Source organism: Scaptodrosophila lebanonensis, unplaced genomic scaffold (assembly GCF_003285725.1).
Source record: "Scaptodrosophila lebanonensis strain 11010-0011.00,11010-0021.00 unplaced genomic scaffold, SlebRS2 tig00000072-arrow-pilon, whole genome shotgun sequence".
In the NCBI taxonomy this organism is placed as follows: Eukaryota; Metazoa; Arthropoda; class Insecta; order Diptera; family Drosophilidae; genus Scaptodrosophila; species Scaptodrosophila lebanonensis.
In genome coordinates, this window is record NW_022060558.1 from 283,513 (window position 1) to 296,814 (window position 13,302).

A 13,302-nucleotide genomic window follows, 5' to 3' on the forward strand; every position below is an offset into this window, starting at 1 on the left:
AGTAGTATATTTATTTAGTAGTATACTATGTGTCTATGTCTGTGCAATACAATAAATATTAAGAAATTTTCCATAGCTGGGAGACTAAAACAGAACATGACGCTTGGAAGGAAAGTAGGTTGTAAAAATTGTTTATGGTGTCATTGTAATATTTTATGAGCAGCCCAGCTTGTGCGCCCGCCTGGCACTATATATTGTATTATGACAATATGTATGGGAACTTACAAACACACACACACACACTTACCCACACTTACCCACACTTACCCACACCCACCATATCCATAGGTATATAGCCACCCTTACAATACTCATAGCGCCAGCGGCAAACGGACGCCATTTTTTTCGGCATGCGCCCGAAGTTTTTATAATAAATTTGTCACAAAAATTGATTTATGCGCGATAAACGATAACAAACAAAAACTTAATATATTTTCACAATACAAACAGCGCACATGGTGGAGTATTTGGGGGTGAAAACGCAAAGGAGGTCGATTGGGAATTCTTTGCAGTCATAGCAAAGCTTTGTAATAGTTTCTTCAAATGCTCTCTGAATTTTTCAGTTTATCCCAACAGCAACTACCGAAATCAGGCAAGTTTGTCCATGAGATAGCTTTATTTAAAACAAATATATAATCTGTGTCGTCTTTTATTTTTAAAACTTATGTATGGAAAAGATTTTTCCACATTTGTTAACTCTTGGTAGACCCAGACTTACACACTAATACATTTCAGTATTCATCCAGAAGCATGTAGTGTTTATTTTGTTTGTGTGTTTTCGTAAATAGTTTTAATTACAAATTAAGCCCGCAAAAGGGGAAATAATGGAGGCTCTATACTGCTGCAAACAAACTAAAATTCAGTTGTATTTCATCAGCACATACAGAAATCAATTATGTCTGCACAAATATTAATAAATTATTCGAGTTATTGAATGTCGTCTACAAGTTTAAAAACTATGATGGCTTTCGAAATTTTTTTATATTAATATCTAATTGCTTTCTTTATTCATAAGTGCATTACCAAAATAGTAGTGTATAATTATTGGCGGAAGTTTACTTGTGTGCGGTGGTAAACAGATTTAAAAGTTTAGACCGCAAAAGGGGGAAGAATGAAGGCTCTTTTTGCTGAAAAGAAACTAATATTGAGTTCATAGCAATATTATTTTGGTTTAAATGCTGCAGGGATTCACAGATGGGCTTATAAACAATGTTTTATCAAATACTCAATGGGAGTAATATGTATATTTATTGTACAACTTATAAATTTAAATAATTTTTTAAATGTACATAAATAAATATTTCTCCACAAAAAAAAAAAAAACAAAACTATAACAGTTGGAGCTGTTGCTGATTAAAAATAAATAATAAAAAAATACTACTTAATTTGTTTTAGAACGAGAATTACAAGGAAGTAAGCACTATAAACATTTAGGGTATTATAGAAAAAATCTAGTAATTACAAGTGTTATTGACGAGTTAAGCGGAAATAAAGTAATACTTTTAAAATGAAACATAAAAACGTTTTAAATGATACAAAGTGCATGTGTAATATCTCAAAAGTTCCTTGTAATTAACTAAAATGAAATCCTCATAGACTTTTGATAAATGTTGGGCTTTAAAAAGTGGAGGTTTGTTACGACGCCCCTGCTCTGGAGTGCGTTCTATGCAGTCCTTTGTGGAGGACTTCCTGGGCTGTGGTGAAACCAGAGCTAGGGCATGTCATAAAACAAGCTCTGGCTCTGAAATAAAATATGCCATGGCAGCTGATGTCATAAATTATGATTTTTATCAGCGAAATAAAAAAAATAAAATGTGAAAAAGGCCGCAGCAAAATAAAACTAAAACCTAATTTACGCATGAAAAGTTGTGGGCACGAGAACTACGAGTACGAGTATTGCAGCAGCAACCCCTAAGACTTGGGCTTAAATTTCATTAGCAACAAAAAGAACAACAACAATGGCAACAGCACGTCGCTCATTTCAATTAGCAAGTCCAAAAATGTGGTTGGTTGGCCGGCTCCATGGCTGCTTGTCGCCTTCGCTAATCTCGGTGCTACTTTGGCTTTTTATCAAATTAACAAAAGTGCCTCACATATAGCTCTATATATGTAACTATATATGTGTATATAAGTGTGTGTGTGTTTAGGGCTCACTTTAGCGAAAGTGCGATAAAACAAATAGTTGCCTTTCATAGCCAGCATAACAACAATAACAACAACAACAACAACAAAAGCAAATTGCATCATTTGCGTGTAATCCTGGGCAATGTTTTTTTGTGGCCGAGGTCACGTAATTATTCATAATTTAATTAGGCTCAGTTTACATTTGAGCTTGTTTTGTAAAAAGGGCCACTACTTTTTATTGTTGCCGCGCTAAAATATAGTATATACTCCGTCGCATTTTAATTTTCACGTGCATAAACCCATTTAATTAATTTTCCCTTCCCTGGCCTTGTCGGCCCATCTCTGGCCAACAAATCTGCGCCATTTTGGCCATTTTGGTGACCAGCTCGGAGTGTCGGAGTGTCGGGGCTGGGGAAGGGTGGTGGGGCACACACTCACACTTTATTGCACTTTCTTCATTCATTTTGTTGTTATACATTTTATATTTACATTTTTCATGTTAATGCGAGCGAAATTTATGACTGAGAATGTTTTATTTAATTCGGACATAAACATAATTTATTTAACGCTCATTTGTATGCATACTTTTGGGCGCCGCAGCAGCAGCAGCAACAACAGCAACAGCAACTGCTCAAGCAACCCACGCCCCTCGCAAAACCAAATAAAGTGCGCGCCATTACGCTGAAGTGTGTGTAAACCAACGAAGGAGCAAAAGAAACCACCACCGCCATTTGGTGGATGAACCACTCGCTGTAAATCTCTACCGAGCGACTACAGCGCAAAATCTCTAACGCAACTTTGGAGGAGGGGGTGGACAGTCGGAGGTTTGCTCTCCAATGATGTACATAAAAATGGCGGCAACATACTGTGGCTCAAAATTCAAAATGCGGCAGATAATCTGTGACCAACTGCGAGCAATTGTTAATCGCAATTAAGCAATTAATTTCGGATGCTGTTATTATATACATATTTCATATAATAATTAATTATAGTTGTAAATATGCTACTTAATAATAATTTATAATGATAACAACTAGCAACTTAACATCAATAAAGTATATTTTTGGGTTTGGTTTTAATTTATTAATTATTTTTCAATTTGCTGCCAGTGCTCGTAAGGAGTTTAAAACAATTGGAATTGATTTCATTTAAATAACATTTAATTAAAAATAAAATTACAATATTTTTAACAGAACACCTCAAAACAACAAAAATACAATTTGGTTCATTTAAATCAAATGTGGTTAAAGAACTCAAAAAAATCGGGAAAATTTTTCTGAAAAGTATCCACCGCCCTAAGCTTAGGACAAATGTAGGTAACACCCAGGCCCCACTATATACAGTGAAAACTCGCTTAATGAACACCTTTTTTATTCAGAGGTGGATACTTTCTAGAAACATTTATCTGATTTTTTGGAGTTCTTTAATCAGATTTGATTTCTATTAACCAAATTGTGTTTTTTTTAAGTGAGGAAAAATTTTTTTACCCTTAGAGTATAAATATGCAGAAAATATTTTTGAAGTATTCATATTTGCCTGCACTTTTATTTTCATTATTTTATTTACCTACAAGGTTTTTTTTATTGTACCCAGATTCAATTCAATGTGCATTGTATTAAGATGAAGAATATTACATTTATACTAAAAAGGAACACTCCGAAAGGAAGTGAAAATCGGGAACTTTTCAAAATAATTAAATCAGGATTGGTCGCTCAACTCCTTTAATAGAAAGAATGGAAAGAAACGAGGAAAATCTATATACTATTTAAAATTATTTAACCACACATGACTTTCATATTAAATGAAAAGTTTTAAGCCATATCCATACGTGTATATAAAATTAAATATTTTGATTTAAAGCGAAAAAATGAAACAAAAATCCTGTTAGACTCTGTGGCTAGCCTAATAATTTATCAGAATTTTATATATCCAGTACGACATTAAATATCATTGACAAGAAAATTAAGAAAGTCGACTAACGACGATTATCAAATATAATTTTTAAATTAAATTAAATTAAAGTTTCAGGCATATTACTAAGTATTATTATCTCAAGAAAATTATTGTTGAAATTTGCTGAGCCGCAGTAGACGCTTGGGCCACTGTGCGCAGCGAAGAAAACGATGATGACGACGAAGAAGCTTTCGCAAAGGTAGAGCGTAAAGCTGGAAAAATAAATACACACAAGCCAACCCCACCCAGTAGGGCGAAGGAAAAGGTAAAACGTGGCGGAAAAGCGTGCGCAGAGAGCAGCTAGAAGCGAGCAGCTAGACCCAGATAATAATGACGTTGCAGAAAGCAACAAACAAAAGGCAGGCCAGGTATCAGCAGGGCGCACCAGTAGCAGTAGTTGGCAGCAGTTGGCAGCAGCGCCAACGGCATCAGAATCGGCCCAAAATGGCGTTAATTATGCTGGCTGGCTGACTGGCTCAGAGCCTCAGTTGGCAGACCTGGCCACTGCCTGAATCCAAAAGCGGCTACTGCTACTAAATCATGGATTGCGGCGCCACAAGGTGGCACGGCATGGCGCAAACAATAAATAAAGTTTAAATTTTGACATTTTGGCAAATATTTTTCGTGCACTGCAGACAACGACGCTGATTATAATATGCATAAAAACAAATATGTCATAGAAATGTCAAACTCATCAACGAAATTGATTGAAAAAACTGACAGCGCACAGCGGGCTTGACGGGGTCAGACTATAGATACACCTATTTACATACTTGTATATGCATATGTACGTCTATACGAGTGTTTACTTGTTTAAGCAAAAGCGGTTATCTATAGTATTGGAGAAATTTGTATTATTGCATCGTACATCGATGATTCGAAACCAGTTCATTGATAAATGATTGCTTTTTGCAACTTCCTAAATAAAAATTATTTGGCATTATGTGTTAGAATATATATTTCATTATTCATTCTTTATTTTGGATATCAATTGAAATGTTAATTTAATGAGTAGCAGTATTTCTAATACTGAATGTTTCAATATATTCAGAACCAATTATTTTTTGAGAAAATCTAATTTGTTGGTCAATAAAATTACGGCTTTACATAACGTATAAAATCCACATAGTATTTAATTTGCTTGCAAAATTTGGGAATTCCAAATACCTAGCTTCTTTATATGTCTAGTTTAATCTCTAGTGGGATAAAGGTAAGCCCTTTTTGGATTCTCACCAGAACGTTTTCTGAGGCAATATACGAAAGAAGAACCACGAGGTAAAGAAAGAAGCCTCTTGTTGAATTCGTTTAGAACCACTAGACTGACCTCTAATACTGCTTTTCCAGATATACTTCAACGTTCTATTCTAAAAGCCAGAACCACTTGCTCAGATATTTCTTTTACCTTGGCTTATGTATATTTACTAAAAAAAAGAATTTATAAAATGGGAATAGCGTGCTTTATTGCACCAACCAACACATATGTATTAATGCAATTTTCTTTAGAGTGACTAAGGAGATTCTTATTTTCTCTTTTTGAAATGTCAATAAATATAGTGTCCGTGTCCGCCTATAGAGCATTCGCCCACTGAAATGAATTTTGTTTCCAAAAACATAACAAAAAACGTAGGACTACGATATATATTCGAGCACGGAAGATATCTGCGACTAAAGATTTTACTATAAATATAGTATGTTCGTATAAAACTGAAAGAACTTGTGCGATATCTTAATATGATATTAATTCGTTTAATTTAATTAACCCATTAAAATTGGTTACTTTTGGTGTGGGTACAAAAGCACAAAATGAAGCCAAATTTCCATTTACTGCATGGAATTTATTCTTGAAACAAAGGGCATTAATTTGAAAAAGATTAATACACACACATATGTACATATATTATAATGTAAAATACATATTTTCTATGCAATAATTTCGAGTGAGAATACAATGCTATTGTACACAACACAATAATTCAAATAAAAATATTTCCTTTTATTTAATGAAGTCGATTTAAACATACTCGTAAATGTGATTAACTCAGTAACAGCAATATCTTTGAAAAGAGTGTTCAAATTTTATAAAGATTTCATATCTCGATTGGGAATGTATTCCCAATAGTACCTACTCTTTTGGTATTTGATTCGATATATTATATATTGCTTATTATATATTATTATTATTTGCTATTAATTTCCAAATACAATTACAACCTAGACTCTTTCAAAATTACCTATTCAAAAGGAAGAACGTCAATGAATATAATATATAATAAAATAAAAAGAAAATTTTGTTTTCTAAAACAAATTAGTTGGTATATCTATAAACCTGAATAAAATACATTTCCTATACGTGTTTTTTACCTTCTCCATGCATAGCTTTAAATCATTTAATATTTATTTATTACGCTTTAAATTGAATGCCAGACTTGGCAAACTAAAGTTTGGACTCGGGAATGGGGTGCTAACGTCAACACACCGGCAACGACTACGGCTACGTAAGTCACGCAATATGGTAGCGTGACCGACGTTTGTCTACCACCCCACCCCCTCCTCCTTTTCCCCCCACCCGCCACCCCGCAAACTAACACTTTTGTTGCTGCCTGATTGTAGGCGTAAAATGGCGAGCGGCTAAAAAATTGCAGCAGCAACGGCAAAAACAGCTGAGTCGCCACAGACGGCGTGACAATGCGACGACTTGCATACAAGTATGTATGTGTAAATGCATCGCCTGACTGACTAACTAAGTGACTGACTGACTGACTGACTGAGTGACTGACTGATTGCATGTCCAAGGCATTGTCTGACGACGAGCCCTAATGGGTCGCCGCCACCGCCGCGGCCGCGGCCTAAACTGGAGCAACGCACGAAAGTCAGGTACGAAAATTGGCGGGCTTAGTATGTTTATGGGTTAAGAACTAAGCCTTGGCCCCAACAACTTCAAAGCAACAACCAAAGCACAGCAGACACGTTTAACAACACTTAACTGTAATTTCGGTATAATAACATAAATACTTGCCATAATTTCAATGTTTATGTTTATGCTGACCAAGTGACCTTGCGCTGCACTTGCTTAGAAAAAGTGGCAGAGTCCCGCCTGAGACCAGCTTAATGCTACTTAACTTTACACACTGGCTCTCTATATACAAGTATAGAGAAACTATATACTATCTACTTATGGTATATATATGCTTGCTGGTATGTTTGAGCCTATATTTTATAATATGCTTAGTTGCGTCTGCATTCGAGGCAGCGGCTGCGGCATCGGCTGCGGCAGCTGCATGGAAATTACTTTGAGCTTTTGTGTTCTTTCCCACGTCCCAAGGCAGGTCGCCCAAGACTGACTAACCAGACAGGTTGAGTGAAGCAATGCCGACATGATTTGTTGGCGAATTCGCCATATAGGTATTAAAAACATATTTGAATGGTGTGTGGGAACTCTGGTTCGTTGTAGTTGGCAAGCAACCAACGCGCATTTTTCCAGTGCACTCTGCAGAAGCCCGACTCTTCAGGCCTCACATCGAATCGAGTGCTGAACTGCTTTTCATGGGAACCGTACTCACAAATAAATCCAAAATTGTTCACACAAAGCCATCACATCGTTGACAACCCGAATTCAATTCAAAGCTAATTTCCTTAGCCATAAACATTTTACCTTTTTTAGAAAATCTTTAAGCAATTACTCAATTCTATTCAAGAGAAGGAGATTATAATTGCTAACAAATTTCTATGGGTAGCTTCTAAGCACACATTTTTGTAAACATTTATTAAAAATAAATTAAATTAAATTGAGTAATATCAACATCAAAAATATTGACATATTCCAACACTCCAAAAGACCGTAAAAAAAAAACAAAAATACTCCCTTTGGCTTTTTTTGCTTTGTTACAAAAAATAATTATAATTTATTATATTTCTATGATTCGTGCTATAAATTATTAAGAAATGTTTATAAATATTTATGTATGTCATTGATTATAAACATTTTGTATGTACTATTTTAAAAGACCATAGCTTGAACGCAGTTGTATCCTGGAGCGTAAAAGTAGGCAGATTACCAACAAAAAAAAGGAATTGGAAAGTTAATTATAATTTCAGAAGTAGAAGCAGAATTTTAATAAGTCGTGCCTCATTTTATCCGGATATTAAATTAGTCACGTATTCCGCTTCATAATTTGAAACATTTTGGTAATACTTTTACAGAGTTGTTCACTTTGTTCAATGTACCGATGATAACTCCGCTTCTATTGAAGCAAATGTTATTAAATTTTTAATCGAAGTCGGTATAGAATGTCCTTTCCCAACCAATCAGTCAAAAAAGTACAACTAGCGCTAGCACATGTTTTATTCCAAAAAACCAGTTAACTTTGTTCTAAACGTTGTAGGACAGATAAATAAAATTTTATTTGATCACATAAACAGCCGATTGGATTGAAAGCTTTAACAAATGTTGAAATTTAAATAGAACAACAATTAAATAAAATTTTATATCTCACATAAACAGTCGGAAGGATTGGAAGCTTTAACATAATTGGGAAATTTAAATGGAACAACAATTAAATTAAGTGATTCCTGTTTAGTAAATTGAACAAAAATGCTAGTAAAGAGTTTCATTGTTCTGACAACTTTCTTTAAGTATGCCATTGATATAAAATATCAATTTCCATTATTATTGGTAATCAATTTTATAACTTACTATTTATAGTAGCCATTTAACTTTAACAAAACGGAAAACAATGTTAGCCGTTGGGCAGTCCATTTAATGTGCTTGGCAAACTGCCCGTTTAGAAAAGTTTATATGTCGAACTTAGTGGAGGAAATATTCATGTGGCAATAAACTGAGAGAATAGTAATACAAACTAACCACTAACTAAGAATTATGGTTATATTGTAATCAATCCAGAGACATAAAAGTCTGGCATTAGACAACTGGTTGTAACAGCCCCGCCAATTGAACACAATACTTTCATTTTTTGTTTTTGCTTCTCTTTTCTTTTTGCAGTTAATTACGCAACCCATCAATTAAGGGGGCAACCTTTGGGCACTCCCAGAGCCTTTACACGTCTGCACACCCTTACAGCAACGACAACAACAACAGCAACAACAACCGTTGCATTAAAAATGTACAAATTGCGCGTCTTAACAATTATTGCCAGCCATAAGGCGAAGGCGCCGCTACTTGGCTCGCAATTATGGCCGTTTAGATATGAACGCGTCGTTGTGCCAAGTCAGCAAACCATGCGGCCCACCAGCCGCCACCCTCGCCTCTGTGCTTTCCTCTGCCCCCGACCCAGCCCCACCCCCGGTCCCTCTCTATTAAGGCAAGACAATGGGCCATTAGCAGCGCGCTTTAATTATTTAGTTTGAAGCGCAAAACCAAACTAAACCGAAAAAAAAAATAAAACAGAAAATGCTAAAACGTTGCATTTTACATAAGCTGTTGTAGCTTATGTATATAAGCCGATACATTTGTACATACATACATACATATGTGTGTAGGTATGTATATGGGAATGTACTATATATGTATATAGTGGTATGCGATATATAGAAAAAAACGTGGGTGGATGGCACAAATGAAAACGAACTTCGGCTACGCTTTGGTGTACAGAATTTTTGTTTCGTTTGCCACTACGCGAGACTATATACAAACATATGTTTAGATGTACATATATATGTAAGTGTGTGTGTGAGTGTGTGTATTTCTTAGCGTTTTGCGCAAGTCAGGGTCAACTGCCCCTAGATAGAGAAGAGCCTTTCTGCTTATTGCTGCTGTTGTTGGCAGCTCGTGTGCTGTCTGCAGAGCAACCCCCTGTGTCCCATTTCATGTGTATAGCTTATATCTGTAAATGTACGTATATCTGTTTGTATATAAGATATATACACAAACACACACATACATAGCCAGCTATAATTTAGATACATACATATGAATGCTTCTCTCTATAGTATTGCTGAATTGTTCTTGGGAGAGCCTTGGAGCGTTAGACAAATTGCACGCTTCATTGTTGCCACAAAAGTTTGCAATGAATGGCTGCACTTGTTGTTGTGGTTGTTGTTGTTGGTGTTGGTGTTGCACTGCACCTAATTGAATGCCGCAGTTAGCTCCGAGCCCTACATAGTTGAGCTTAAACTGACAAAATTCCATTCTTAACATTTTTCATTTAAAAAAAAAAACTTTACAAAATAATGCAAGTACCAAGAAAGCATTCCCATGGACAACAATTTAATTATACTTGGTAAAATTATCATTATTATTAAAAGTATATTATTTTAATTTATATTCTTTAAAGATGTGCATATATATATGGTAATTATAATTATTTTTTTTTTATTTAAGTTACATTTGCATTTAATTTTTCATTTATTATTAAAAATAGCTCTGTATACGTATTGTATTTCTAATATTATAAATGTGATTATCATATTTATTTCTTATTTTAAGAATTGTACGATAAATGCGGAAATCCTTATAAACGCAAGTTATTTGTCATTCTAGTAGATATATTGTATGTATGTAGTATCTTGACTCTCGATAGGCTAAGGCTAGCACCAACATTCCGGTACAAGTTTGATTTGAAGGGCAAGAACAACACAAGCAGCTTATAAATGAAAAAAAAATTGCCATGAATAGTTACCGAATATATGTATACTTTATATAATTTCCAAAATCGCATTACTTATACAATGATATAATTCGAATGGTTGACTTTTTTATCACAAAAAAGACTACCTTAAGTAAGTATGTTAACATTTTTAAGTCCAACTGAACCTAAGTTTGAAAAACTAGCTGGGCAACCTATACTTTGAAACTGCACTTAAAGTACTTTTTCGTACAAAGACTAATCTCTTATAGCTCTCAGCTTAGTTGTTATGACAATGAGTTAGTTCAACATTTACCTACGAGTATATCGGTTATAAGCTCTCAGTTAACCTTCCCCTGCTTAGCAGACACTAATCAATTAATCGCATAAAGTACTTCCGCTGCTGGTTCGCTCGTCCAAGCAATGCCAGAGAAACCGGCACACGCCATGAATGGTCAAAGTTAGAGGCCAAAAGAAATGTCCACTACACACACACACACATACACACACAAACACTCACTAATTGTAAATTAAATGATCCTGATAATATCCGAAAACATCTAGGCAAACAAATAAAACCAAACAAAAACAAACATTGACCTCTGGCCGACGAATTCGACGACGACGACGACGACGATGACGTTTTGTCAACCCCGCGCGGGCACAAGGAAAGCCTCTATAGGGTCGCCACTCACCGGCGCACACGCCGCAACCGTTCTGGTCCATTAACCCGTCGTGGCCAGCACATGAGTTCATTACGGCTCCGAGTCGGGTTCGAGTCTGAGTCCGAGCTCGAGTCCTGCGAAAGGCAAACAAATGAAATGTGCAAAGGAAACGTAGCGCGTGGCGGCGTCGTTTGATTTGTGCGCCAGTTTCTGAGTGGATTTCAATGCAGCAGTAACAACAACACCAACAAAAACAACAATAATAGTCACAGCAGCTTAAGGAAACTAATGTTTATATTGACTTTTCACAATGCGTCCGACACGTGCCGTCTGGGGCCAGTTTGCCGTTGCAATTAACGCCGAACTTCGCTTGACCGCTAATTGTCAAAATATTTACTTAAGTGTTGTAGGTAGTGCTCTATACACGCAGAGAAAAAAGGGTATGCTTTGAAGTTTCAGTTTCTCATTTCAAAAATATTCAAAGGCATTTTATTTGAGGCTGTGATTCCGACATCAAGGAAAATAAATCAGAAAAGTGTGAATTGCGTGAGATTTGAAGTGCAAATATAAAACACACTTTAAAATGGAGGTCGATGAGGAAGATTACGATACGAATATGTCAGTCGACAGCGACAATGGTCAACTGAATCGATTCGTGGTCAAGAAATGGAGTGCTGTGGCGCTCTGGGCCTGGGACATAGTGGTCGACAATTGCGCCATTTGCCGCAACCACATTATGGAGCCTTGCATCGAGTGCCAGGCCAATCAGGCCTCCACCAGCAACGAGGACTGCACTGCTGCCTGGGGCGCCTGCAACCATGCCTTCCATTTCCACTGCATCTCGCGGTGGCTGAAAACCCATCGTGTTTGTCCATTGGACAATAGGGAGTGGGATTTCCAGAAATTCGGACACTAATACCAACTACTTATGAGAACAACGCTGTGCAGGTATACAGATATACTTACTATATATATGGTCCCTATGGTCATACAAGCAAATTTCTTTTCCCAAAATACAATAGCTATACAAAAGGACAATTTTCAACTATTTGAAATTCACTTTCGATAGTGCAATAAATTCCATTAAATGCAAATTATTTGCCTGTCTGACTATAACATAAATGGATCTTCTGTGGCTTTTGAACTTTATTTAATGCACAAGCTCAAACAGTCCACAAAGAGTTCAACTTTTTCGCCATTCAGCTGTGCTTTAATTTCTTAAATAATCTTTCCTTCTAAATCAATGCATCTTCTTCCAGCTCCAATTTCTACCAAACACTTATTATTCTCGTAGCACGAAATGGCATCGTTAATATTCCAGCCTATTCAAATATCTACGAAGCCGCAGCAACTCAGCTCATGTTGTTCAAAATCCTGCAAAATTGATCAGATATTCCAAAAATATCCTTATTCCACGATTCTCGAGTTTCTCATGTTTTTCAAGGCACATCCAAGAAAACAAACTATCTAGCAAGGTACGTGTATATATCCATCGCCTCTCTATTCAAATAAGATTTCTAATTCATATCTGTACATATTTTGATTTTAATATTTTAATCAAATATTCCAGAAATGCCATCAAAATTTTAGCAAGATGACATTACTTAACCATTGAAAGACACTGTTACTGAAAGGCTTACGATCTTATTTACTTGACCAACGTAGTGCATCGTTTGAAGAACAGAAGAAAACTCAGAAATATACAGCGTTCACTAGAGTTTTTAAAAATTTATTTTTATAGATTCGCCGATTATGTTTTGAAAACAAAAATAAATTTAGAATGACAATGTAAATATTGTCTAGTCCTCTCTAAATGTTACAATAATAAAACATCAAATTAAAAATATTTTACTCTGGCATAAAATGTAGCTTAAGAAGTAAAGGTAAGTAATTTATTAATAATATATTAATAATATTTTTTAGCTGACTGGTTCGTTCTTTAATCGCAACGACAATTAACAACTCAATGACATTAATTA

At 35.5% G+C, this 13,302-nt stretch overlaps 2 protein-coding genes across 2 annotated transcripts in view; one reads left to right on the top strand and one right to left on the bottom strand.

Moving 5' to 3' along the window:
* Nucleotides 1-13,302, bottom strand: part of LOC115625190 (neuronal PAS domain-containing protein 2) — a 65,571-nt gene that overhangs the window by 18,359 nt on the left and 33,910 nt on the right. The gene's annotated exons all lie outside the window — the stretch shown is intronic.
* Nucleotides 11,876-13,116, top strand: LOC115625193 (RING-box protein 1A-like). Its single transcript, XM_030520159.1, has 3 exons — nt 11,876-12,271; nt 12,583-12,798; nt 12,894-13,116. The coding sequence occupies exon 1, from the start codon at nt 11,907-11,909 to the stop codon at nt 12,237-12,239; it is 333 nt and encodes a 110-aa protein (XP_030376019.1). The 5' UTR covers nt 11,876-11,906; the 3' UTR covers nt 12,240-12,271; nt 12,583-12,798; nt 12,894-13,116.